The 26,113-nt window shown below is 51.6% G+C and overlaps 7 protein-coding genes across 7 annotated transcripts; 3 read left to right on the top strand and 4 right to left on the bottom strand.

Moving 5' to 3' along the window:
- Nucleotides 1-1,063: 1,063 nt before the first annotated feature.
- Nucleotides 1,064-2,859, top strand: TRIVIDRAFT_115953 (uncharacterized protein; the record flags this gene model as incomplete). Its single annotated transcript, XM_014094393.1, has 5 exons — nucleotides 1,064-1,225; nucleotides 1,423-1,803; nucleotides 1,856-2,133; nucleotides 2,247-2,407; nucleotides 2,483-2,859. Coding segments are annotated over 5 exons (1,359 nt in total), but the record flags the coding sequence as incomplete, so codon positions are not given.
- A 974-nt stretch (nucleotides 2,860-3,833) lies between these two features.
- TRIVIDRAFT_56280 (uncharacterized protein) lies at nucleotides 3,834-7,176 on the bottom strand (the record flags this gene model as incomplete). The annotated part of the gene is made up of 2 exons (XM_014094392.1): nucleotides 3,834-6,379; nucleotides 6,435-7,176. 2 exons carry the CDS (start codon nucleotides 7,174-7,176, stop codon nucleotides 3,834-3,836), a joined length of 3,288 nt encoding a protein of 1,095 aa, XP_013949867.1.
- Nucleotides 7,177-8,953: 1,777 nt separating this feature from the next.
- Nucleotides 8,954-12,743, top strand: TRIVIDRAFT_122642 (uncharacterized protein; the record flags this gene model as incomplete). The annotated part of the gene is made up of 4 exons (XM_014094391.2): nucleotides 8,954-9,492; nucleotides 9,577-11,418; nucleotides 11,507-12,195; nucleotides 12,262-12,743. 4 exons carry the CDS (start codon nucleotides 8,954-8,956, stop codon nucleotides 12,741-12,743), a joined length of 3,552 nt encoding a protein of 1,183 aa, XP_013949866.1.
- Nucleotides 12,744-13,183: 440 nt separating this feature from the next.
- On the bottom strand, nucleotides 13,184-14,356 carry TRIVIDRAFT_211181 (uncharacterized protein; the record flags this gene model as incomplete). The annotated part of the gene is made up of 3 exons (XM_014094390.1): nucleotides 13,184-13,436; nucleotides 13,512-13,969; nucleotides 14,127-14,356. 3 exons carry the CDS (start codon nucleotides 14,220-14,222, stop codon nucleotides 13,184-13,186), a joined length of 807 nt encoding a protein of 268 aa, XP_013949865.1.
- A 961-nt stretch (nucleotides 14,357-15,317) lies between these two features.
- Nucleotides 15,318-18,379, bottom strand: TRIVIDRAFT_38928 (Ca2+ transporter; the record flags this gene model as incomplete). Its single annotated transcript, XM_014094389.1, has 2 exons — nucleotides 15,318-15,648; nucleotides 15,723-18,379. 2 exons carry the CDS (start codon nucleotides 18,377-18,379, stop codon nucleotides 15,318-15,320), a joined length of 2,988 nt encoding a protein of 995 aa, XP_013949864.1.
- Nucleotides 18,380-19,419: 1,040 nt separating this feature from the next.
- TRIVIDRAFT_123512 (uncharacterized protein) lies at nucleotides 19,420-22,097 on the top strand (the record flags this gene model as incomplete). The annotated part of the gene is made up of 4 exons (XM_014094388.1): nucleotides 19,420-20,013; nucleotides 20,086-20,334; nucleotides 20,398-21,750; nucleotides 21,849-22,097. Coding segments are annotated over 4 exons (2,445 nt in total), but the record flags the coding sequence as incomplete, so codon positions are not given.
- A 1,370-nt stretch (nucleotides 22,098-23,467) lies between these two features.
- On the bottom strand, nucleotides 23,468-25,458 carry TRIVIDRAFT_228694 (uncharacterized protein; the record flags this gene model as incomplete). The annotated part of the gene is made up of 7 exons (XM_014094387.1): nucleotides 23,468-23,652; nucleotides 23,716-24,462; nucleotides 24,590-24,826; nucleotides 24,888-24,942; nucleotides 25,003-25,176; nucleotides 25,237-25,270; nucleotides 25,325-25,458. The coding sequence occupies 7 exons, from the start codon at nucleotides 25,456-25,458 to the stop codon at nucleotides 23,468-23,470; spliced, it is 1,566 nt and encodes a 521-aa protein (XP_013949862.1).
- Nucleotides 25,459-26,113: the final 655 nt, after the last annotated feature.

The raw sequence follows: 26,113 nt of genomic DNA, 5'->3' as shown, positions 1-26,113 counted from the left end.
TTGCTGCCTTATTGCTACTAAGATATCTTATCTATTCTGGTTCCAGTGTGCTTCAATAGGTACCGAGTAGGATGGCTGTTCCTTCCTTCTGATATCGATACCGTAGTCAGTGGTTTCTGAAGAAGGAAGGCACGATGCTGCCAATACCTCGCCCAAGGAGGACTAGCCCCCTGGCACTTTCCTCATAGACAGCGAAAAGAAACTCCAGCTGAAGGACGAGGCTGCTCTTCGTTTTCTTCTTCTTTTTCTTCCCTCAAAAGTATGAGAAGCAGCGGCTCTGTATCCTGATTACCACGGATTCGCAGGCGAATCGACGCTCCTGCCAAGATAACACCGGTGTACCACCTTGAATGCCTCTTGACCGCGCCTTCAAGAGCAGCAGCATCGTAGATTCTTCCTTCTCTACACAGAATTTGCGAAATATTCCAGAACGGCCTCGCCACATCGGTCACTCTGTCCTCTCTTGGGACGGAAGCGAGCCGGCTCTAGAGTTTCACGCAACTCCCAAGATGCCTCAACGGGCAGCATCTTCTGCAGCGCGGCTGCCTCAGCCGCTAGTCGTGATCAAGCCTTGTCCTGATATGGACGGCTACGATCCCATGGTAAGCCACATGATTTCTACTTCCACCTTCAAATAGGTACCTATAACTTGCTCTTCTGTCTGAGCTTGAACCAGGCTTTCTCTGCTCTACTGACCCAACCGCTTCTTCCCTCATTACCCGCGTACCCAGTTGCTCTTTTCTGAATCACGTCACTCTCTACCCTTGTTTCTTTGTTTTTGGTGCCACTCCAAGGACCACGGCTTTCGTCTCTCCTTTTCCTCCCGTGCTTGCTGCTACTGCTACTGTTGTTGCTTTCCTGCCTCGAGATCGCTTCGTGCAATCAACCTGGCCCCTAGGTCATGAACAGGTCAGACCTCTCGAAAATGCTCTCGTGACTGCAGACATTTGATGAATTGCGATTTCAAAACAATGCCCTTTTTTGTGCGCCGCTTTGGTTTGAGTATCATGACTGATTGTATTTGGAGCAGGACATGGCTTCCGTGGTCACTGCGGGCAGCTCATCTGGTTCCGGTAGCAAGCAAATTCCTCTGCTTTGCACCGTTTGCCCTGAGACGCCGCGATTTTCCGATGTGTCACACTTGCTCACGCACATTGCCTCCAAAGGCCATCTTCATCATGAAACCCAAACAAAACTGAAGGCTCATCAAGATATTTCGGCGTCTGTCTCTCTACAGCAGTACGAGCAGTGGTATAAAGACAATGGCATCGAGGGGCTGCTTGTTGAGAGGATGAAGGCGAAGCAGCTGAAAGAGGCTGCGAGAAACAAGCGAGCCAGAGGAGCTGCAGCGCTCGTGGCTTCGAAGGTATGGCCCTATTACGGCTTGGGTAGGTCGGTACCAGCTCTCTGATTGCATAATAGCAGCCCAAGAGAAAAATCAAGCGAACGGAATCTGATACACTCGTCAAGAATGAACGAGAAGACTTTCCTCAAGACTTCCCCATGTTTCCGGGATTCTTTCCGTCGGATAATGAAGACGAGATCCAAGACGACTTTCTCGTATCTGGAGATATGATGGCGCTGAAAGGTCAGGTATGGCCAGGGATGGGCAAAATGGATTTGGCAAATGAGGATATGAAACGCACTCGCAACCAAAGAAAGCCCAAGTCGGTCATTGAGAAAATGAAGAGGACGTCAGAAGGCATTGAGCCAACACAAGTCGTCATGACACCCGAATTTGAAGTCGAAAGAGTCAAAGATGTTTATGACAGCTCTTCGCCAATGCCAGATCAAGAGGAAGCGGTTTGTCCTCGGAACCCAAGTTATTTTAGAGTATAGAGCTAATACCGTCCAGACTCCTCCGAAAAAGACAGCCAAGCCTCGTCGAAAGCGTGGAGAGCCACTGGCTGAAATTTCTGCCAACATTCCTCGAGGGGGGAATCGTCGTCTCACACGGGGCAATGTTGGCCAGGAGAAGAGTTCCAAACCGCTTCTAGGATACAGCCGAACTCCAAGTTCCGACATCACCCCTTCTCTTGGACAGTTCAAGCGTTCCCATGATATTTTTCGGGACGATGACAAGATTTCTGGTAAGCATTCCTGCTCTTCACATAATCGCAATGCTGACTTGGTGTAGGTGTCTATGATGGTCTTCCCTTGTCCAATGCGTCCCAGAGGGAACCAAGGTACTATTTATTTGGGGAATTGAATGCACCATCAAAGATGCCGTACTGATTTCTCCATAGTTTCGATCTCCGCAGCCGAATGCGACTACACCAGTTGAACCCGATGCCTCACTCGAATCTTGTGTCTCCAACGCCTGCATCCAGGGACATCCCTGACCGGGGTTTCTCGACACGAGACCTCCATAGAGGTAGAGGCCAAGAGCAAGCCTATCTCAGCATGGGTGGACATATGGGGCTGGGTTCGTAATAATCACCTTCTGATCACTCATTGCAACACTAATCAAAGGTCACACTAGGTTCGCTCAATCACTCGGATCTGTCATTCGCCTTGAATGGGACGTCGATCTATAATAGCACAACTCGGTTCCCTTTTGCTACAAGCCACCATTTCAACACTCTTAGCCATGACCACTTTCGCCTTTCTTCAGGCCACAACTCCCAGCAGAAATTTGACGATTATTCGCATACCGGTGCCGGTGAAGCAAGCACGGTAGCAAACCAGTTTCTTGATATACCCAATACCAATCCTTTGTTTTCCCAGGATCGCCTCTTCCTTGGATCATGCGGTCAATCGGGTCCGGCGCCAAGTCTGTCTCCATTGGGATTTACATCGATAAACCGTAATCAAGATGCCTCTCATTCAATGCGCCAAAATCAGTCTACTACCAACATCAAACTCGAACCGCCACAGCTCTGCGATGTCCTAGATGATGCTAATATTGATGATGAAAAAGATTCACGGTATTCCGTACATGGAATTTGGGAGTCTCAAGAATCTGACAACGGCATCGACGTCCATGAAGATCTCCGACACGATGAATTGGAACTCTAATGTTTCTTTTACTTGTTTCAACGGATGAAACGTTGATATAATATCCATTTCACTTATCCCAAGCATGTGCCAATATCCGATATGTTGCGAAAACGTTACCGGCGCATGTTTATTTTCTCCTTAATTTCGGTCTTATTTTCCTCTAGAGGCGCTTTACGGGATATTCATGGTATATGTCAACGAGGTGAGCTGAAAAGTACCAATCTGCTATTTCTGATCGTTAATTTTGCTAGGGGTGTAGCAAACAATATCTCTTCCTTTATCTGAACTGTGAAGAGAAACGATCACAACGGTAATTGAGCAACTCGACCGACACTGGGCAGCCGTGGCCTAAGAGGCCCCCATGGTTTCTCTCCTTGATAATGCCTGGTTCGGTCGACTATCATGGGATGCAACAATGCTTTTATATTAGAGGCATACTATAGAGGCGACTTTTTTCTCCCGGCCTATTGTACCAAGGCAATTGCGAGCATAGGGCAAGGTGTTTTGAGTGTTTTTCTGGTTGGTCCACGACGATTCTACAATCATTCTGCAGCTTGGGTTTATATGGGACGGGCGGTTTACCAGTAGTAATAGTCAATTTGAACAAAACAGCCCACTTGGCGAGCTTATTTTGTCTGTCTGAAAGCTGAACACAGATAAGGCTGTGGGGAAACAATCTTGGTGTTCGAATGGTTCCATATTGATATTCAGATATAATAAATACAGCAGTTTTTCGCTTCTCATACACCCTAGATACCCTGTAAATGCAATGGCAGCTGTTGCCAAAACGAAAAAAATGCGAGATTAACCTCTTTTCATCGACATTCTAGTGACTATAGCTGCTCAATAGAGGAAATCAAATGGTCTAGTTGGTCTGGACTTGATTCTATGACATGAGCAAGGGTGCGATATGCCCCCTGTAACCGTCGACGCCTCATTTCGTTTTCCAGCTCTTTTGACTTGTCTGCGGCGACGTCAAGGACCTTCTTAGGAATGCGGGCCAGGCGTGCGACGTTTAGTCCATACGAGCGATGAGCTATGCCCTCTCCGACTTCGTACAGGAAGGTTATTTCTTCTTCACCGTCATCTCCTGTTTGGGCGTTGAATTTCATGTGGACGTTTGTGACGCCGAGCAGGCCATCGGCGACGCGAGCGAGATTCTGGTAGTGGGTGATGAAGAGGGTCAGGCACCTGGTCTCGGTGACGACGTAGTGCAGGACGGACTGGGCAATGGCGGCGCCGTCGTGGGTGCTAGTGCCGCGGCCGAGCTCGTCGAGGATGACGAGGCTGCGGGGGGTGGCGGAGCGCAGGATGCGGGCCGTCTCGGAGACCTCGACCATGAATGTGGACTCGCCGGCGAAGAGGTTGTCTCTTGCGCCGGCGCGGGTGTGGATGGCGTCGCAGAGGGTGAGGGTGAGGGAGTCGGCGGGGACGAAGGAGCCGATTTGGGAGAGGAGGACGATGAGGGCGACGGCGCGGACAAAGGACGATTTGCCGCCCATGTTGGGGCCGGTGATGAGGTGTGCTAAGGCGGAGGGGTGGGAAAGCGTGGTGGTGAAGGGGATGTAGCTGCCTTCGAGCGTCTGCTCGGCGATGGGGTGGCGGCCTTGGGAGATGGAGATGGATGGCTCGGAGGTGGAGGGCAGGAATGTTGGTTTGCTGTAGCCGGGCTGAGCAGCGACCTTTGAGAGGGAGAGGAGGCAGTCCAGCGTGGCGAGGGCGGAGATGGCATCCCGGAGAGGCTGGTACTCGGATGCGATGGTGGCGAGGAAGTCTTTGAAGGCCTTGTCGCAGGCAGCGGCGAGGGCCTCGCGATGTTGATCGCGCTCGTTAATGAGGCGGATGACTTCAGGGGTGTGGAACCGCGAGAGCGCCTTGGTGCCGGATATCTTGCTCCACGAGGCAGGGACGTTCTTGATATCTTTGTTGGGAACGGCGATGAGGTACTCAATGCCCGCGACGGTCACATATTCGACGGTCTTCTGCTTGATTTTCCCTGCGGCGACGGCACGGTGTTCGTCGAGCTCGTGCTCGACGTGGGCGATTCCAAGCTGATGGTCCTGGATTTCCTCGGTGTGGAACTCTTCCCGGAAGAATCCATACTTGTCGTCCTTTTTGGCAGCGTAAAGGTTGATGCGATCGAGATACGAGATGACCGAGTCCAGGATCTGGGGCAGGGTCGTGATGGCATTGACAATTAGTGGCGAGTCAAAGCCGACATCAGAGGCTGATTTGACGGAGGAGTAATGGCTCGCAATCTTTTGCAGAGTCTGAAGCACGGACAAGAGCTCCGGTCTGGTGCATTTGCCGTAATAGATGCGAATGAGACTGCGCTCAAGGTCGGCCTTGGTCGTTGTGAGGAGCCTCTCCAGGTCGTCAACAGGCGAGGTTGACTGCTTGTCGAGAAGCTCCTGCACCGCGGCAAGGCGCTCGTCCAACCGCTCCCTGTCTAGCAGAGGACGGCCAACCCATTTCCGCAGGAGACGCTGGCCAAATCGGGTGAGGGTCTTGTCGACAGCCCAGAAGAGGCTTCCCTTTTGGGAGTGATCGGTGGAGTTGCGGTAGACTTCGAGGCTCTCGAGCGTTGTGCCGTTGATGAGCATGTGGGATCGAGTGCTGAAGCTCTGAAAGTACTTTGTAAGGCCAAAGATGTGCTCTAGGCCGTATTCCTGCAAGTGGGTAATCATGGCAGATAGACAGATGGTGATGGCCTCAGGGAGCTTTAGGACTTTGTCGAGCAGAGCACTCGCAGTCTCGTTATCTGACGCCTCCTTTACTTGGTCGGCGTAGAATTGCGTCACATGCGAGTAAGCCTCGGCCGCCATAGTTTTGCTCTTGGGTACGCGCTCAACGCGAGAACGATCACCAAACACGTTGGTGCTACTGCCTGATAAGTGCTGTATCAGCTTATCGGTCCCCTTGGTGAGGTCCCCCACGATGAGGAACTCGCAAGGTGATATGTGCAATAGACGCGTCTCGATCTCGCTCCGCATGAAGCCATCTTCAAAAGTGTCGTAGATGATATCACCGGTGGCGGGCTGGACCGCTAGAACTCCGACGTTGACGTTTTCATCAGTGCCGGAACCCTTAGTAGCAGTTTCTGTGATACAAAGGAGGTAGCCGCCGGACGGGGTGGAAGAGTCCTGACTATCAAGCTCTCCGTTCTCATCGATGTATGTGCCTTTTGTGTAGAGATTGGTGAGCTTGCGGACAAACGGGGCATTTCTGTTGTCACCAGCTTTCTTCAGTGCTGCCGTCTCGATTTGGCGTACGACTCCGACCTTGTGGCCGGCAGCAACGAGCCGCTTCGCGTGAACAGGTAACCTGTGAACGGGAATACTGGCCGACGCAAATCGATCTAGGTGGGCTTCTGAGGGATCTGATGCCAGTTAGTGAGGCTCGCAATGCAGAATTAGAAATGTGGGGATACGTACGCTCATCATATCGCATTTTGCCTGGTATGCAGACGATACCCAGCTCTTTGGCAGCCACGCGGGCGTCTTCACCGAAAAATCGAAACTTGTAGCCGACCTCGACGATGAGGATGGTATCCAAGTGCTTCCGCTTGATATCTAAGAATTGGAGTTCCATCGGGGTAAGCTTTCCCGTTTTTGAACCTTTCTTCTTTGCTTTTGTGGCAATTGGAGCTTCTTCCTCTTCGGGGTCTGCATCGGCATCCTCGTCATCGCCAGCAATGCCGCTGTCCTGTGCCTTTAGGGATCCCCAAGACATGGCATCGGGATGGCCCAATTTCTTGACGAACTTCCTGTGCAGCTCATCATTCCGCCTCCTAACTTGGGCATCATCACTCTCGTTACCAGCATCTTCTTGTGTGTTCGATTCGTCGTAGCGATAGCGCTGTGCTCGTGACGAAGTCGGGCTTCGGTTGCTGGCAGTGGTAGTCACGGTAGTATCATTGTGGAAAAAGGAACTTTCTCCATCACTTGGCCCATCGCTTTTGGCCCTCTTTGCCGCCTTTTCAACGGTACCGTTGGATTTCTCATTATCCTTTTCGAGCGGCCGTTTTCTGGAGGGTAAATCCGACTCCTTGACGGGGGTGGGTGATGATGGCAATGCGGGCCGAGCAGACGATGCAGTACCAGCTACGGCTTTGGGCGTGAAGAATGCAGTCAGGGACTTTTGCTTCTTCTCTGGTGCTTTTGAAACGGGTGCCATGGCGTGATTGATGGCGGTGACCAAAGACCGTCGCCTTTTGCCATGTATTGGTCCGTACTTTTGCAAGAAATGACAAGCTACAATTTGGCAGGCGAGATAGTTGAACCTCTCAACGCGTCCAGCTTGGGGTGCGCGTTGAGAAGCCCCATATTTTGCCTGTTTAGGAAACATCGACGTCAGGGGAGTTCTTATCTTATCAAACAGCACCACTAGATCCAGATGAAGTTCAGTACCTACCTACCTAGTATGTACAGGTTTCTAGAGTCTCAACCACCTAGTTTTGACGACGAAAATCTACCTATGGTAATGCCGAATCTCTAATTCATCCAAGCTCTGCACCTTCGCCTAGACGATCTCGCAAGGGTTACCATAGCGCGGGTCCAGCCAGTAACAAGTCTAACGTTGCACAGCTAACACTGCATTGCGTTGGCTCGGCACATGTTTCGGTTCATAACACGGCATCCAAAAGATCAGTCCCTGGTGCCCAATATACAGGTACAGTATGTACAGTATGCAATATCAAGCGGAAGCGAGATGCCGAGGATGACGACGCTCGATGTTGCCGCCAGCTTTTATATCTCCTATGTACATGGAATCCACAGGGCCCCAGTCCATAGCCTTGCATCCCCTTGGCCCAATGAGGGATAGAACCGCAACGACCAGAGCAAGACAAAGAGCAGCACAGCCCGGCCCCTCTTCATGACCACGCGATTTGATTTGGCTGTCGCAGCTGATGAGGCCTGCCGGCATGCGAGTCTTGGCCTCACGATGCCAGCGCTTCCAATCTCATGCCATAGGCCGTCCAGGTGGTTTTGCTCAGGCGGGCGCTTACAGGGCTACCGAGATGGAGAGACGCAGCCAATCAGGCCGCTCTGCCAGGGGCCTCCACGTTGCAGACAGGCCGCCACTAGCTCTAGCTCCAGAGTAGAACTCCAGTTGCTCCAGCCATGGCTCCAAAGAAGGCGTTCGTGTCTGTTGACATCTTGTGTGTTGCCGCCGGCCCCTGTTTTGGGGTGGTTTGGCTTGGTCTGGTCAGGGTGGTGCAGCGCCAAAGGACTCGTTCTCGTTCTTCTTGGTGTTGTGCTGCGGATACAGAGTACTAGCCGGTACAACTTGGTACCATTATTCGGTAGTAGATCAACCTATCTCAAAAAGTATTGCGCAGGTACTCTGGCTGCATCTGGCCATGTGAATCAGTCCAGTGGCATTTGACTTGGGCAGCAAACCAAATCTCACAATAAGCTCTCTGTAAGCCACTCATCCTGGAGCCGCTCCCTTCTCGCCTCGTTTCTTTCTTCTCCGTCGCGATTTCTCTTCCATCGTCACAAATAAGCCCTTTTCTTCGCTCCTTTGCCGGCCATTTTCGCGGCATCTCACTTACAGCCCAGCGTCGTTGCAGCGGGCCGTGCGGCCAGTTCTGCGACCCGTCCGTCATATTGGAGAAGCTAGAGGGGTTAGTACCAGGTACGCATCACGTCAACCCCGCCACCAGCTGCTGTGCCGCCACAACTAAGGAGATCCCGAGGAGTCAAAGTAGCAGTACGGAGTGCCCAAACGAGCATCTCGGGCATCTTGTTGTCGCAGTTATTGCTTCGCTCCCGAGTTCTACAGCGGTCGCCTCACTCTAGAGCGCACTAGCATTTGCTTCTGCTGCTGCTGCCTTTACATCAACAACGAGTGCGTGTGCCCTTCATGTATACCCAGCTTTCCACAGGCTCTTACTGACAGCTTTGGTGGTTGCTTATAGGAAGAATTTCTCTCCCCAAAATCAAGCAAGATGGAGCGCAGCCGTGGCATCCCCGACCAGGAGATGTTCCTGAGCAAGCCGGCGCCTGAAGACTGCGATAGTCCGACGGTAGAGCCATTGCGCATCTTCAAGCCTCAGAGCCCTGATCCTTATTCTCGCGTCTCCTCGACCTCCTCCAGCAGACCGACCTTCCCGCTGCCTCCTGGTGCGTCGAGCTCTGCCGCGCCTTTGCCATTCCCAGATGACGACGACATCCGAAAGCCAACTGCCCCAAAGCCCTACGGCTCTGCCTACAACGACACGAGTCCTCGGTTGGACACAAACGTCGCCGCCGAGAAGAAGCCAGGTCTTGCCGAGAGGCGGGGGGCCGCGCCCAAGCCCATACACTCTCCGTCGAGTCCCGATGCCGACTATGGCCTCTTTGCGAGACCGCTGCAAGATAAGCCTGCAGCTTCGACAACAAACTATCCAACTTATCAGAAGACGTACTACCCGCCCCCCGGAGGAGCTGCATCTGGTCCCTCAGGCAGTGCGCCAGCGCAGCCGCAGCAATATTCACAGCCTAAGCCGTATCAACAGCCTCAGGCGTACGAACAGCCTCAACCACAGGCGCCTCAACAGCCTCCGAAGATTCCCCAGACTGAGAACCTGAGCGCCAACGATTCAGGTGTCAATCGATTTGCCTCCACGGCCTCAAACTCAACTACCAGAGCCAGCCGGGGATCGCCTCCTCCCCCAGAGACCCCTATCGTAGAGCCCGGAAGCGTGCCCGGAGGGGGTATCGAGGCCCGGTATGCTGCTTCAGGCATTTCCGGCACAGCAACCCTCACCAGCCTTCAAGCCTCACAGGTACAGAGTGCTGCGGCCGCGCAGAGACTTGCACAATACAACAATCAGCAGCCACAACCCCAGCGCCCCTGGACGCCTACAGAGTCTCCCGACCAGGCTCCCTCGGGCCCCCCGACTGTGTACCAAGGCATGAATCCAGTTTCATCTCCTCAGCCGCAGCAGCCAGTTACCAGCCCTATTCCTCAACAACAGCCAGCACAGAATCAGAGCAACACTCCGGCTCAAGTAAGCGTTCTGGAGCAGGACTTCCAGCGCATGTCGACCAGCTCTCCTCCACCAGCCTACTCGAGTGTGAATCCCAGCGGACGAACCTCGTATCCGAATGAGAAGCAGCGACCACAGCAAGCCAACCAAACGCCTACCCCTGTCCCCGTTGCTGCTCCCGTTCCCTCTCAAGCCTCTGCATCCGCCAGCTCGGCACCGCCAGCCAAAGATTCTGTGGTGGCTGCGGCTACGGCTGCAGCTACGGCTGCCGCTGCTGCAGGCCTTAGTTCTACAGCTCCTCATAATCAAGGCCATCCTGCGTTTGCAAACGATCCTAGGCCAGAGCCGGCTGTTCAGCATGCTCAGGTTGTGACCATGCCCCCGAACCTCGCAGCGGCCGGCCCTGTCTCTCCGCCTCCTTTACCCGAAGGATGGATTGCCCATCTTGACCAGAACTCGGGCCAATACTATTACATTCACCTGGCCACGCAAGCGACGCAGTGGGAGTTTCCCAAAGGCCCAAATCCCATTCAGCACGATCAAGCCCCTCTCTCGCCCACAGCCTCTACATACGGAAATCCTTTGGCTTCCCCCATGTTTGGCAAAACACCTATGGCCTCCCCCATGTTTCCTCCGCACACGCCTGGATACGCTGAAAGCATCATGAGCGTTGCGGCCTCACAAGCTCCCACTGTCGGCTTCACAGGACCACCACCGAGCGCCGGTGTCGACATGTACAGGATCCAGCCTACCAACGGGGTCTACTTTGGCCCTTACCTGAAATACGTCAACATGAATATCGAGACGGGCAAATGGTTTGGCAGCATACTCATCGTCACAGATGCGCCCCAGCCGCCTACTATTCACCTGCACCTGAGCATGGATCTTTCTCCAAACCCCAAGCAGCTGGTCCCCCACGCCATCTTCGTCCACCAGCGTTGGACCTTTTACAAATACGAGATTGACATCGACATGGGGGAGACCACCGACCGATGGACTTATGCTGTCACGTCGCATCTCGGTTGTACCCGTTATGAGTTTGTCGTCGCAGGAAGGCATGAGACTGGATGGCGGTTCATAGCCCACTCGGGTAACGATTTCGCCGTCAGCACATCTCAGAACGAGCGCTCCAAATTGGGCGGCGTTGGTTTCATGTGGAAGGATGTTCTCCAGAAGAATGTAGAATGCGGCGGCTTCCACGTGCAACTCGGCTTGGGTGACCAGATCTATGGTGACCGACTGTGGAGAGAGGTGCCTCTGATGAAACAGTGGCTAGCGATGAGTGGAAGAGACAACAAGAGAAACACGCAATGGACAGCCCGCCACGAGGAAGATGTTAGCCATGCTTACTTCCACTACTATACAAGCCACTTTGACCAGCCTTATCTGCGGGAGGCTTTTGCTCAGATTCCTCACGTCCTACAGATTGACGACCATGACATGTAAGTACAGAAAAGGAGAAAGGGGGGAGAATCCCAATCTTTTATCTCCCCATGTTTTTATTCAAACATCTTTCTCTAACTTTTATAGCTTTGATGGATTCGGCTCCTATCCTGACTACATGCAATCTTCTGCCATATTCAAAAATACCGGGCGGGTCGCATCAGACATGTACCTGCTATTCCAGCATCATACCACAGTAGAGATGATGCGGAATGTTAGCACCGACCACGACATCTTTACCATTACAGGCACTGGTTGGCATTTCGTCAAATATCTTGGCCCGGCAGTGGCTGTTGTCGGGACAGACTGTCGGTCGGAACGAACCCAAGCCCGTGTCATGGCCGGGCCTACTTATCAGGGTATCTTCCCCAAGGTTGCGACTTTGCCACCAAGCGTGCAGCACGTTCTCTGGATGGTGTCGGTTCCTCTGATTTACCCCAGATTGGACACCGTGGAGAGCTTGGCCAATACTGTTGCGGCAGGAAAGAAGGCCGTGAATACGACATATAACATCCTTGGCAAAGTCACAAGCTCCGTGGCAGGTGTTGTGGGCGGTAAAGAGATGGTAGCACAGGGCTTCAGCCAAGTCAAGAAGGCAGTTGGCAAATCTGGACTTATGGGCAATGTCCTCAACCAGTTTGGTGAGCTAGATATCCAGGAGGTTCTCAAAGACATGTGGACACATGACTCCAAGGATCTGGAGAGAACATATTTCATCCGAACTCTTCAAGGCATCGCCCAGCAAAAGGGTGTCCGCATGACTTTCTTATCTGGAGGTAGGTCCTAAGCTAATCTTCCTCATCCTCACATTCTTTGTCCAACTACTAACTCATATTTTGCAGATGTCAACTGTGCAGGAGCCGGTCTCGTGCACGATCCCACTCACCCTGGGGACCACAAGACGATGTACCAGATCATCACTTCGCCGATTGTGTCTGCACCTCAGAGTACCTATGTGTTGAAACTGCTCCATAACCAGAAGACACTCTACGTGCCGCTCAATGGCCAGAAATCCACGCACGAAGTCTCTGATACCAAAGAAGACATGATGGAGATCTTCCACACCGATGCTAGCGGTGCTACGAGAGAGTTGAAGAAGCTCATGGGTCGCAGGAACTACGTGGCCTTTGTTGCATATGATCACGACGCCGTCATGGCCCAGAGTCAGGGGCCGTTTAGCCCGAACCCAAGCATCCATAGCCAGCAGCAGGGCTTGTCTAGGCTCAGCCTCGCTGTTGACTTTGTGGTGCAAGGTGATGGCGCATTTACGGCTACTACCAAGTATGGTCCTGTGATTATTCCTCACTTGGAGTATGGAAGGTAAAGAAGCTAGAGTGCTAGATGGATGCGACAAAGAGAGGGAAACTTAAAGAGAAGGAGGATGCTGGGCTGCGATGCATTAACGCGAAGAGGTGCATGAAATGTTGGGGGATATTTGACTGCCAGTTTTCTCCCTGAATTTTGTATATATAAAAGATTAACGAATTGTGCTTTTCTTTTTTTTGTATTTGTTTTGAGCATGTGCATGGCGCGCTGCTGGTAGTTTTGTCGCCTTTAGAGAGCGAGCAAGAGGTTTGATGTAAACTTTATATAAATGAGAAATTTTTTGAAATTTGGGTTATCTTGGTATTCTTGGTATTATCTAGATCTGATGCGACAGGGCCATCATTGTGGACTTGTCCTTTTGTAAAAGCATTTGGCTCTACTCTGTCTCCCCCACCTCTTGAAGCGCAATATACGAGCGTATCTCAATTATAAATAGGTTTAGATGTCAAACAGCTCCTTCAGGATGCGCATGGTGTCCTCGGGGCCCTTGACGGAGTGGCCAATGGTCCTGGAGTCGGTGAAGATCTCGAAGTCGTTGCCGCCCTCGAAAGTCTTGTCGCCGAAGAAGTGGATGTTCTTGTAGGTGATTCCGTTGGGCTTCTTGGCCTCGTTCTCGAGGTGCTGCAGGCAGTAGGTCTTGTCCCAGCCGGTGGGGAAGACATCGAAGGAGATCTGGCCACCAATGGAGAAGCTAGGTATAGTGTCAGTTGGATTCTCTACGGCTAAAGCGCATAGGCTGCATCAAAGAAGAGAGAACGCGACGTACGTAAGACCCAAGTGTCCAAATCGCTCCTTGAGGGCGGCAACAAACTTCTGTCGGACCTTGGCATCCTTGTCAAAGGCCTCGAAGTCGTTTCTCTCCTGGGTGCTGGCGTTTCTGCCGACGGGGCTGACGTTGATCATGCCATTGCGGAATTCGATAAAGGTTCCCCTCTTGACGGGGATGTCGAGGTCGGCGATGTAGTGCAGGCAGAAGTTGGCGAGCTCCTTGTACTGGGCCTCGCCGATCCAGCGGATGAAGCTGTTGGAAGGGAGGGGCTGGCCCAGCTTGTACGCCGTGAGGCCGTTCTCGGCGAAGCAGAAGTCGAAGAGGGTGGTGACGGGGACGCCGGCGGGCTTTCCGAGCTGCTCCTCCTGCTTGATGAGGTCGGAGCCGCCGACGAAGCCGATGGAGCACTTCTTGCGGAGGGCTTGGAGGAGCTCGAGGATCTCGGGGGAGGCATCCTGTGGTAGGGGGAGGGTCCATGTTAGCGAAGTGACCGAATTGGGATCGCGGGGTTGAGAATTGGAGTGGAAGAGTGGCGGTAGGTTGGGAATTGGAAGTCAAATAAGACGGTGCAGACGATGTCAATGTTTCTCAAGGGTGGAAATGCCAACTTACAAGACGGGCAGGAGTCAATGTGCCGTCAACATCGAAAAGGCAGATGGTGTCCTTGAGAGGACGCTCCTCAAGAGGGGTATAGGTGGGTGCAGACATGGCGGGCAATTAGAAGGAGAAGAAGATGGTATAAAATAAAAGGTAGAAAGATGAAAAAGATACAAGCAACAAGACGTTGAAGAGACACAGGAATCTATACGAATTCGGAGGCTTTGGAGAAGAGACAAGATTGTCAATGGCGGGATGTTCAGTTCAACGAGGGGTTGGGCAGTCAAATCGTAGGCGGTCAGCGAAAATAAATATTGACAGCCAGGAGCCCTCAGTGACGAAACTCCAATTGGCCTGAGCTTCGAGTTAGTGCTTCGGTCCCCTGTACCAGCTGCACTAGTGACTGTATTTGCAGGTGATCCTTCGTGCTACAGGGAGGCTAATGGATGGAGGGGCAGTGCTTAGCTGGGAATACGGCGAGAGAAATGAAATGGAGCCGCGAGCCACTAATTTCAGCATACGAGCCACGTTGGCTCTACTGGCGCTATGGGATACTGGGCGAGTGTTTATTGGCAAGACATGGATCAATTTGAACAAGACTTAGGACATGTCACAGCCCGGGAAAACAGATGAAGGGTGTGACGAACATACACAGCCTCTGGTTTTGTGTTTTACTTAGATGGAGAGGAGGTTTTGGACACGCGTACATTGTGATGTGACTGAGAGTGTGAGTGAATACGAAGAGCCTCGTAAAATCTTCAACGCCAAAGGCGTATCTTGAAAAATAACATGGTGGCGGGGTAAATACAGGGGCGCAATTCTGAGGCTGAGATTTCAACTGAGTTCGCTGAATCCTTTGGAGAGCCTCCAGAGAGTCAGCTTCTCATTAAGGCGTCCATCGATATCATACCACCTAAATGTTCAAGGTTGTTATACCCAGTATTAAGTTAATGCCTATACAAATATTCCATCCCTATGCCGTGTGCTATCTACCTCCAAAAGACAAACGATAAACATAAAGCGAATGTTGTACAAGTAAAAAATGATCCAAAAGCCCATGCTTCATACTCATGCTCATGCTCATGCTCTTAACGATGCACCATATCCATATCCTCATCGACGTCATTCCCCCATCAAACATCATATCCTACATAGGTATAGCAAACAGGTGAGCGCATACTGTACAATCCCCCTCCATCACAGTAGCTAAGAAATATCCCCAATTACGCCTGTAAGTTCGACGACCACGTTGGCCACCGTGCTGGCCACCCAGATGGCAATCAGTGCCCAGCCGATTCTGCGGCTCAGAATCCACTTGTTCAGAGGCACAGCGATAAGCAAGCCGACCAGAATCACAAGCAGCGTAATGGACGAAATCATCAAGGTTCCCCCTATCTGAATCCGATATGGTTTGTATGCGTAATCGTCTCCCGGGTGCTTGCTCTGATGGTGGTTTGCGTCCTGGACCATCATAAGGACACCGCCCACGCCTATTCCAAGCAGGATATTAAGCATTGGACCACCGAAGCAGGCAGACCTGTAGGGGAGACTCAGTTAGCGATTATTCATAAAAAACATGAAAATAATAATAGATGGTCGGTTTGTACTCACAATGCCATGACGGGATATCCAAGTCGAGCCACTGTAATGTCAGCCACCAAATCGCCCACGCTGTTGCCAGCTGCGAAAATGGTGAGTCCAAGTAAAGCCTCGGAGATGCCGAGGACTACGCCAAAAGTCTTCAAAACACCAACAACTTCACCCGCCACAGTTGAAATCCATGCTATGCTAATGATGAACCCCAAGAAGCAAAACAAAAAGTGGTACTCGGGTCGCTTCTCTTCCGAAGTAAGTAGAAGCAAAGCTCCCAGCAGAATGAACGATCCTAATAGCGTCCACAAAATCATGCGCACCAACATGGCCCCTGGTCTCTCCCAGTCTTCAGAGATGTTTGCCCAAAGAATAACGACGGCAAACAGCGGCCCCATAAAGAGCTGGAGGCAGACGAGCCATCGGTTCCATCCCAACTTTTCCTCACTCCCTCGGCTGATGGACCGAACTTCGGACAAAGGTTTGGGCATGCCAGGCTCCTGGGTGCGGGGAGATATAACCAGCGTGTCTTCGTTTGGTAATGCCAAGAGCGGAGTCTGAACGCTTCCAGTCATAGCATCGCTGTTTCTGCGATGTAGAGAATATCTCCGAAACCGTTCCCACTCATTCTCAGGTTCAATCTCTCCCTCTTGGATCGAAATGGACGGAGCCACATGACTAGAACGATAGGTAATGGCATCGTCCAAGGATTCAACTTCTCCCGCCATCTCCGATTCAACAACTGGTAGCGTTATTACCAATAGAAAGATGCTCGGTACAGATATGATGCTGATAGCCTTGTCCCATAGTGCTTTTTCTTTCCATCCTTGCAATGTCGGAAACAGGGTAGCAAGGAGAACATGCGGCGCAGGAAGAACTGAGTATGGCCACCATCTCACTGGTCGTAACATAGCCTCGGCGCTGCCCAGCGCAGCAAATGGGCTCTCGCGAACGGTGGTCGAGGCTGGAAGCATGCTAAACCCAGCCTGCTCAGGTTGCGTATTTGGTGAGATCGGCATGGGAGAGTCTGTATATTGAGGGAAAGGTATTATAGGTGAGGTTGGGATACTCAGGCTGCTGCGTCGACTTGGTATCTGCAGCTGAAGCCGAGGCGTGACAGTTGATGTTCGTGGTTGCCGATGATGACTACCAGCCACTGTCCCTGGCAGGTCGACCGGAGGGGGAGCCAGTTTGCCGCCAATTTGATACGATGGTGCAGGGCTCGCCGTCCTTTGGCTGGCAGCAGGGGACAACAAGCTGGAATCTGATCTCTCTCGCACAACGTCTAGTAGATCATGAGGCACGGCTGCTGAAGTTGGTGCGGTTCCGTGCGACCTGGCCCTCTCCCTCCCATCGGCGGCAGCGGCATCATAGGGTGAGACATCGCCTTGGGCGGCGGGAGGTAGCATGTCAGAGACAGCGCTCGTGCTCCCTCTCCGCCGCCCTCTGGAAATGTGGTGCTCAGAATAGCTCCGGGCTGGGATTGGCGAGAGCTGAAGGTTGCTCTCCCGCTGCAAGTGTGCCAAAGCAGATCTAAACTCCAATGCGCCAATCAAACTGGGTCGAATCGGCGTAAGTGTGTTCCTCCGCCCGCCCTGGGGACGCAAGACTCGCATGCTTCTTGTCACCTCGGCCACAACCATTCTTTCATGGTCCTCGTCTGTTTCTTCGCTGTCAAAGCTACCAGGCGTCTCAGCACTCTGGCCGTCAACCTCTATGACGGGGCCGCGTTCCAAAGCGGAGAGGACACTCTCCCCAACAGTACTCGGCGCCCGTCGGCTTAGTTCTTCGCTCGCGTCGTCGGGTTCGTCTCGGTAAGGCTCACCAGCCAGCTCATCCCCGCTGTGGCCAGTCAGCCCATAGAAGTGACTACGGGCCTCCCCTTCTCTGCGCAGCCTGCGCTTTCGCCTCGTAGTGTACCAGTGGCATCCGACAACAGTTACGACATAGAGGACGTAGTATCCAATCATGGCGCAGCACTCCCAAAAGCGCAGTTCTCCATCAGCCAAAAACCCCATGGTGAAGGAGATTGCAACAATGAAGAAGCAGATGTCCCTAACATATGTGCGACGATCCACCCTGAACTCTCTAACCAATGCCATGGACCCAGCCACTACACCCGTGATGAAGCTGGCAGCGCCAATGAGTTCGCCGACAGCCATGCTCGCACTGTTGGAGCCCATGGCTGCAAAGGTGCTAAATACATCTGGGGAGCCATTTCCAAAGGCGAGGAACGTGACGCCTGCAAGGCTCTCGCTCAGGCCCAGGATAGTTGCGATGGTGCTGAGATTGACGCTGAAGAAGTCGCTCGCCGCGATACCGATGGTGGTGAACAAAAGCCCCAGCCAGGTCACCAGAAGGACAAAGGCAACAGGTTGTGCTTTGCCCAGCCTGCAATAGTAGAGCTCGAGGTAGGGAAGGAGGCCGGCATCTTCATCGATGCAGTATTCCCTGACAAAGGCGCACTGGTCTTTGGCGGTGTGCACTTGACGGCACTCGGGCTCTTCGTCGGAGCGTCTGAACAGTCCCAGTTCGCCGTGAGCGTCGCCGTGAGCATCGCCGTAATGATGCTGGGTGTGTGCCAAGAAAGAGTACGCGGCCAGTAGAGACAACAGCAGGACCGTGGTGTAAAAGGGCCGGAAGCTCAAACGGCCCCGTCTGGCGTTGGTTGTCCGCATGCTGGTCGCATCGACATATCGCAAGATTACGTCGGGCGAGTTGCGGGAAGCAGTCGTGAAATTTGGCCGTGCAATGCGACAGTCATGAACGTATCATCAACTGTGGGTGCGCGACATGATAGTTCAATGACGACGTTGGTCTAGAGTGCCAAGAGTGCCTTACGTTAGCCGCGGTGGCACTTTTTCTGTGCTCCGACCGCGCAACAAAGCGGGAAGGATCCCCATTGCCAGTTTTAAGGTTTTCCAGAGGGGCTCGTTACCTTGGTACCGGCACTGAAAGTACAATACGGGGTACATGTACCAACACCTATCAAGTACTTCCACGTCTGTACCTATTTGGTGGTAGTGCTGGACGTTGGCTTTGCTACAGGTATCTAGTTGCCTTGCTGACCTTTAAATGCCTTGTTTCATTTAAATCAGTACATGGGAGAGAACCAGCCAAGAACAGAGCCAGACTGTTCAAAGCAAGCTAGAGGTGCCTTATCCGTGAGATCCTTATGGAAATAAACTGGGCTGTGCATGCCATTCCCCTCTAACGCAGAGTGCGGCAACTTTGCCCATTGAGTTCTGACCGTTTGCCCAGGCACAAAAGGTACTGGGTGTCGACAAAAGAGTACGGAGTATCCGTACCTGCACCTGCTTACTGTTGTCGCGTAACTTCAAATTTCAGCCATGTGTGGCGCGTGGCGCAGGCGGCCTTCCAATCGCACCAATTGGTTGGCCACTAAGCCAAGGTGGGGTTTGCGCCGCAGACACCTTGTAGTTCGTGTTGCTTCACGAAAGTCAACAGTAAACAAAAAATACTGGCACCAAGACGACACGCGGCAGAGGCTTTGCCTCGCATCTCTTAGAACAAATCCAACGCAGAATCAGCGACACCTCCGTTCCCGACAATGCCTCGGATTGCTCAGATGCCACGCGCTGGTGGCGCAAAGGCGTCAGCTGCCTCGAACTCGTCGCCATTCAAATCTCCCATCAAGTAAGCATCTCATGAATCCCAACCAGCCTGCCAGAGGGCTTTAATATCAATAATGCGTCATAGAATCCCCCTCAACGACGATGCGCAAGAAAAGGGCCAGCGAATGAACAATCGAAAAGCTCTTCAGGAAAAGCAGATAAAGGAGATCAAGAGGGCGGCCACCCCGCGCAACAGCCTGAGAATCGAGGACTTTGAGAATGCTTCACAAACCCCCTATCCCGGCACGCCCCGGGGGACAAGAGTGCTGGACGACGATGACCCCATCATGGTTGGAGGTGTTTCCGTGACGCCGATGAAGCGCGTCCCAATCCTGGCCAACTTCGAAGAGTGGATGAAGATGGCCACCGACAACAAGATCAATGCCACCAACTCATGGAACTTTGCCCTCATCGACTACTTTCACGACATGTCCTTGCTCAAGGAGGGCGATGGCGTCAACTTCCAGAAGGCTAGCTGCACGCTTGATGGCTGTGTCAAGATTTACACCAATCGAATCGATAGTGTCGCAACCGAGACCGGCAAGCTGCTGAGTGGTCTAGCAGATAGCAATAGTAAAAAGAAGGACCGCGACGCCGAAGACGGCGCCGGCGAAGGCGAAGAGAGCGAGGAAGAGGTTGATGAGGATGGCAATATTAAGAAAAAGACGAGGAAGAAGGTAAGGAGCAGGAACAACAGAGGATTGGAGAATATCCCCTTCATAGGCTAACCGGCTTGCGCCACCTTACAGGTACAGAGGTCATCCGAAGCAACACTAGCCCCATCGTTCGCCTCACTGCAACTCAAGAAATTTGAGCTTGAATTCGCCGTCGATCCCCTTTTCAAGAAAGCCTCGGCCGATTTCGACGAGGGAGGCGCCAAAGGTCTACTGCTTAATCACCTAATGATTGACTCGCAAGGCCGCATTGTCTTCGACAGTAGCGATGATGCCGGTGATGCAGATGAAAAGAAGAAAGAGCGCCAGGAGGACGAGGACGAGGTTGAGGATGACGATAGGGACAAGGACGAGGAGAGGGAGAAGGAGAGGGAGAGGGACGAAGAGGGGGATATAACTATGGACGGCGGCGACGAACACGACGAACGCAGCCATCTAGAGAAAAAACAGGATAAGACCCAAGAGGATGATGATACCAACGTGGAGATTGACGTTGCGGCCCTCGGCCAGCGGTTCTTTCCCGACCTCGGCCTTCTAGATGAGCTTGATATTTGCCCATCTCTGAAGAGCTTTGAGCTAGGAGACCCCTCCGGCTCCATGGACATTCCCTTCCTCAAGGCCCCAGAAGACTGGAGACAAGACCAGGAGCATAAGAGCTCCGGCGCCCATGGCGATAAATCCGGCATTTTCATTGATGACGATGCACCAGCCGGGTTTGACGACGATGACCTGGGCCTTGGCAACTTTGATACCCTTGGAGATGTTGCTTTCGGTGAGGGTGGTGAGGCCTGGGCCAAGGAGGCTGCTCTCGAACCTCAAATGCGTGTATACGACGCTGGTCTAGATGGCGGAGAGGGTGGAGAGGGTGGAGATGGTGAGGGCTTTGATGAAAACGGCGAGTATATCGTATCCATGGCCAAACCGGAGAATGCCGACAAGATGCATCAAGATATATTGAGCTTCTTCGACCAAGCGCTACAGAAGAACTGGACCAGTGCCGAGCATTGGAGGATTCGCAAGATCAAAGATGTCAACAAGCCAGCAGGAGAGACAAAGAAGCGCAAGGAGAAGGAGCCATTCGAAATCGACTTTTTGTCGTCTCTCAACCCCAGCCAGTCCGACGTCATCTACACACAAGCCTCAAGCAACTCGGCTGTCTGCTTGCCCAAAAAGGACTGGAAATCAAAATCCCGAAACCTGCTTCCTGACGACAAGCATTTTAGCTCAAAGGTCTTACTGAATCTCTTCCTCAAACCCAAGTCTCGCCTAGCTTCTAAGCGGACAGGATTTGGTGCACGCAGAGGTGGCCAAGGCCACGGCTCTCAGGACAACAACAATCAGCCAGCAGGAGAGCTTGATGAGGCCTTTTGGGCACAGCAAAATGCACCAGAGGATGCTGCCCTACCAGAAAGCGATTACGATGCCAACTTCTTCCAGGACGACGGTCTGCCATTCCCTGGTGGCGATGACGCAGAAGACGATGACCTTGAGTTTTCAGACGCCCGAGAACATCTATCGCCAGGAGCTGAGGGAGATGGGGGCATGACGGAAGGCGTCGGAATGACCGCTATGCTCAACGGGGAGACTATGAACACGATGGGCGCCTTCGGCACGACACTCATAACTCAAACGCGCCGTCTACGTCCTGAATATGTTCAGTATGCCAGGGTTGCAAAGAAGGTCGATGTACGGCGACTCAAGGAGGAAATCTGGAAGGGCATGGGCCTGGAAGAGCTGGAGGTATGTGCAATGTCATTTGATTTGATGTCCATCATTTCAAGGCTCTTTGTTTATCCATTTATTGTGTTGCTAACCATGATTGATAGAAGCCTGCTGAGCCACTGGCAACTCCAAATGAGCCAAGGCAATCACCGCCCAGTTCGGAGGATAATACTACTCTCAAGTTTACCGAGGTGATGAACTCTCTGCAATCGGTATATCCAAAGCCCGCCATGGCCGACATCTCCACATCGTTCTGTTTCATTTGTCTGCTTCATTTAGCAAACGAAAAGGGCCTTGTGATTGAAAATACGGAGGGACTAAATGAATTGGACATTCGAAAGGACTGGACCGCCGATCTTACAGAAGGCGCTGTGTAGATTTCGCTATAATGCAGAACAAGAACAAATTTAGAAATGGGGGCCGGTGGCCATTTGAACTATAAGACGTTTTGGAAGAAGGCATGATGACGATGGGTTTGCAGCTTCTAATGAATTGCATGATGATTTCTCATGACTGTTTTTGGTATTAAATATCTGATACAATGGTTTGCCAAAAGTTCCATTATACACTGCTCATGGCCATACTCTATGTGCTTCTGTAAGATTTAATTTCATCGCTTGTTGCCGATTGCACAGAACTAAGGATTAATTAGAGCCTTTTTGATTAAACCAGCTGTTACAGCTTCATTGACTCTCTCATCCTGATCATAACTTTAACTTCTCTCAAATTCCTAGCCATCTTAAGAGTACTACTATCTACTTACCTAGTAATCCTAAGATAAGATAGGTAGGTAGTTTACCTACTCGCAAGTACCTCTACAGGTGAATCAGGAGGTGCTTGGGTGCTACCTGAGTGCTCCTGCCACAAACTCTAAACCCTCGCCATGGCAACTTCCAGTATAAACAAGCGGGCACATGACTTTTCTTGGTGACTTGAAGATTTATTCTTCCTCTTTGCCAATTCACATACTGAACCATTCACCATTTCAGATTTGCAACTACACGATTGGTTACACATCAATCCAATTGTCAATTTAATACTCAACGCATATATATATCCCTCGAATTCCCTACCATTGGCTCTCTTACGGCAAACATATCAAAACCGAGCACGGTAAACTCTCTCCACGACAACTCTTTCCGGGCTCCCACCAAGTCTTTAGTACCAGTACCAGAAAATCCAATAAACAAGAACAAAATCCGTCACTGTCCCCGATAGCTTTTCCCATAAAGCTTGGGTCCTATGAAAACGACCAGAATCGACCTTTCCATCAACGCCGGCTTCCCGTCATCTCCCGAATTTCCCAACCAAGTTCATTCACAGTTCTCTGCCACAAATATGAACAGACGTAGGAAAGAAAGAAGGGAAGAAAAAGGAAAAAAGAAAAAAGAAAAAGGGGGGGCAAAACCATATCCTCAACACAACAAATATCTCCAACGCAACGAATTGAATCACATCAAAAGGAACAGGCGCAAGAAAGAAAGGAAAAGTAAAACCATACAAACCATATCTCCAATACAACGAATTGAATCGGAAGAAAACGGTTATGGGTATCTGAACAGAACTTCGAAGATGCGCAAGACATCTGCGAACCAGGCAGAAAACAGAACCAGGCAGAATGAACTGAATCAAGCGGCTTTCCAAACATTGCCTCTTAGTGGAAGCTCCACGCCATCGCCATGGCCACCTAAGTCAAGGTGATTCAACCAAATCACTTGGTCAAAAGCCTACCAATTTAACCATGGCCCTGATGGCCGAACATCTCACCGGCCTTTAATAAAGCGTTCACCCCATCGAGCCCACTTACGGCAATGGTGTTGGAGCTGGCAGGCGGTGCGTCTGCTGAAGTCATCAGCACATCGCCATCGCTTGTCTCCTCGACCTTCATGTGCTGAAAAGCTGAGGAAGCAGTCTGAAAACCTTTTAACAACTCATATTAGTTGCGTCTCTACAAAGGCTTGTCAGTTCGAAAGGGCTCGGTACCGTATCCCTTAGGACCCTGGAATTGTCCAAAGGTTGGCCTCCCTCGCTCAATTGGACTAGCAACGTAGCTAGTCGTATACGACGGGCTCTCATCGATGTGCTGGGGATGTTGGTCGTGGTCTGACAAGAGCGCATGGATTGGCAGATGGCCATCGCTCAATTTACGACTAACTCTGCCCGACGATGTCGTCGGCACACTACTGCCACTGGACGATGTCTCATGATAGAGGGGCGGTACTGGAGCGAGTGGCAGCACGTGTGTTCCGTGTGAGATGGGTATTCTGGGATTAGTTGCAAAACCATGCATAAATACAGCATTCTCAGCCACCGGGACGCCTATTTTCCCTTGTCCGGGGGCCAGCATATCGGAAAGTGATGGAAGGTATGGCTGTGGTACATCGGCTTGGTGCGTCAATCCTCTTAATGACGAGGAGCCTCGCCGCAAGTGTTGTGATTTGTTTCTCGTGGAAATGTCAACGTCAAATTGTGCCGTCGCTGGGGATGGCACCGAGCCTGCTGAGGAATGCTGCGATTCCGCAGCAGACAAGATCGAGTTTGCGCTGTTGTGCCGAAGGCTCGGACGCTCCCGAGATTCACTTTTACGCATTCTCTCACTGCTACTGCCACTAGCAGTTGAGGTTGAGCCACCCAGAGCCGTGCTGCTGCCCACGGTACTGCTTCCAGCACTGCTACTCCCGTGCGAAAGCTCGTGTTTCTCCAATCTTGCTCGTTTCGCATCATCTTGGCCTGATGTCGAATGAATTAGCTCCAATTCTGCAGTATATCAAGGAAGCTCAAAAAAAAAAAAAGAAAGAAAGAAAGGAAAGGAAGAAAAAAAAACCACTGCTCATTCTTCAGCGCGGCATGTACACACCTTGATTGAGTTTGGCCTGCTTCTCATTGAATTCATCGAGGTAAAGATTATACCTGCGGAATTCCTCTGTCTGCTTGTAGATTGTTATCTCTCGGTAGTATCGGTCTTTGCTCGCCCTTGCTTGGGCTTCATATACCTCCCTCTCGGATAATGGAAGGCTCTGCCAATGTTCCCCGACCAGCTTCGCTATTTCGGTGAATGAGAGACTGCGATCACCTTTCAAGGTTTCTCTCAACTCTACAATGGTGGTTAGCAGATTGCCTAAAAGAAAGCAGCGGCCACAGTATATAAGACTCACTATTTGAGAAGAGTACATACGCGGACATGGGTCGTTCAGGCGCATTCTCATCTGGCTAATCACCGAGGTTAGCATGCCCATTGTCACGAAAAGAGGCTGCTTGGGTCAGTTTCACCTTCGGATGTCGGCGGTATTTGCGCTTCGTCACGACACTATCGCCACTTTGATTAGGAGGATCTCTCTTTTTATTAACCCCATCATGTTTTGATTCTTCTGGGTTAGATTTTATTGATAAGAGTGCGATGTTGGGATCGATGCCCCTTGCGTTGGCAATTCGCCGCTGAAGTCTCTGAGGATGCCTCCAATTAGCAATCTGCTATCGATTTCGGATATCCGTTGTTATACATACTCTTCGATGTCCTAATTTGACACCTAAAGCATCACTAGGGTTACAGTTAGCCCTGAGCAGGCGCATACAAGCAAACTGGTTTACCCACAGATCAGACTCTTGAATGTCGAGAATGGTTTCCCAAGTATCAAAGCCTTGCTCCACAAACGTGTCGAGATACTGAGAAATGCCAAGCTCCCTGAAGATATCCTCCAGCTCTTGGTTGGTTTGGGCGGGCTGCATTCTCGCAATGAGAACTATGCGTTTTCTTGACAAAGTTATGATCCCGGTGATCTAACATTTAATTCTAGTTGTGGGGACCCAAAACTCAATATCCGCGATTGATCAGACTCGGCGGGTATGTGGGCGCAGCCGGTGGAGGCGGACGGGCAATAGAGATCGAAATACGACGGCAGACTGATGGCCCAGGATCCAGCACGGGCACAGACTTGCTCGCGCAACAAAATCGCTTTTCGACAAAAATTCGCGTTCGTGCTTAATAGCTATTATCGCCGTGAGCGTCGTCGACTAGCTGGTGGTTTCCAGTAAAAAAGCCTCGGTGTGATGGCGTGTTGAGAATTTGTAAAAAGTGGCAAACGGCTCTCCTGCAGATTTACCAGGGACTGTGGTATCGAAAATAGATAAGAGTACCCAAAACATCAAATGATTTCTTCATTTATCAGGCTAAAATGTCAAGTTCTAGCCAGCGAGTGGAATAAAAGATGAGCGGTTAAGAGGTATAACCCTTGTCAATGTTGCCAAGTCCAAAAAAGACTGTGGCTAGGTGGCCGGCGACACAAACCTGCCGGAAGGAACAACTCGAGGCCAGCACGCCCGTGAGCAAGTACGAACGCACGATTTGGAAGGCTTGATATCAGGAGCAAAGGCGAATGTTAAG

This window comes from Trichoderma virens (assembly GCF_000170995.1).
Source record: "Trichoderma virens Gv29-8 chromosome Unknown TRIVIscaffold_92, whole genome shotgun sequence".
Classification (NCBI taxonomy): domain Eukaryota; kingdom Fungi; phylum Ascomycota; class Sordariomycetes; order Hypocreales; family Hypocreaceae; genus Trichoderma; species Trichoderma virens.
Note: the sequence above shows the minus strand (reverse complement) of the source record. Positions and strands in the feature narration are given on the sequence as shown.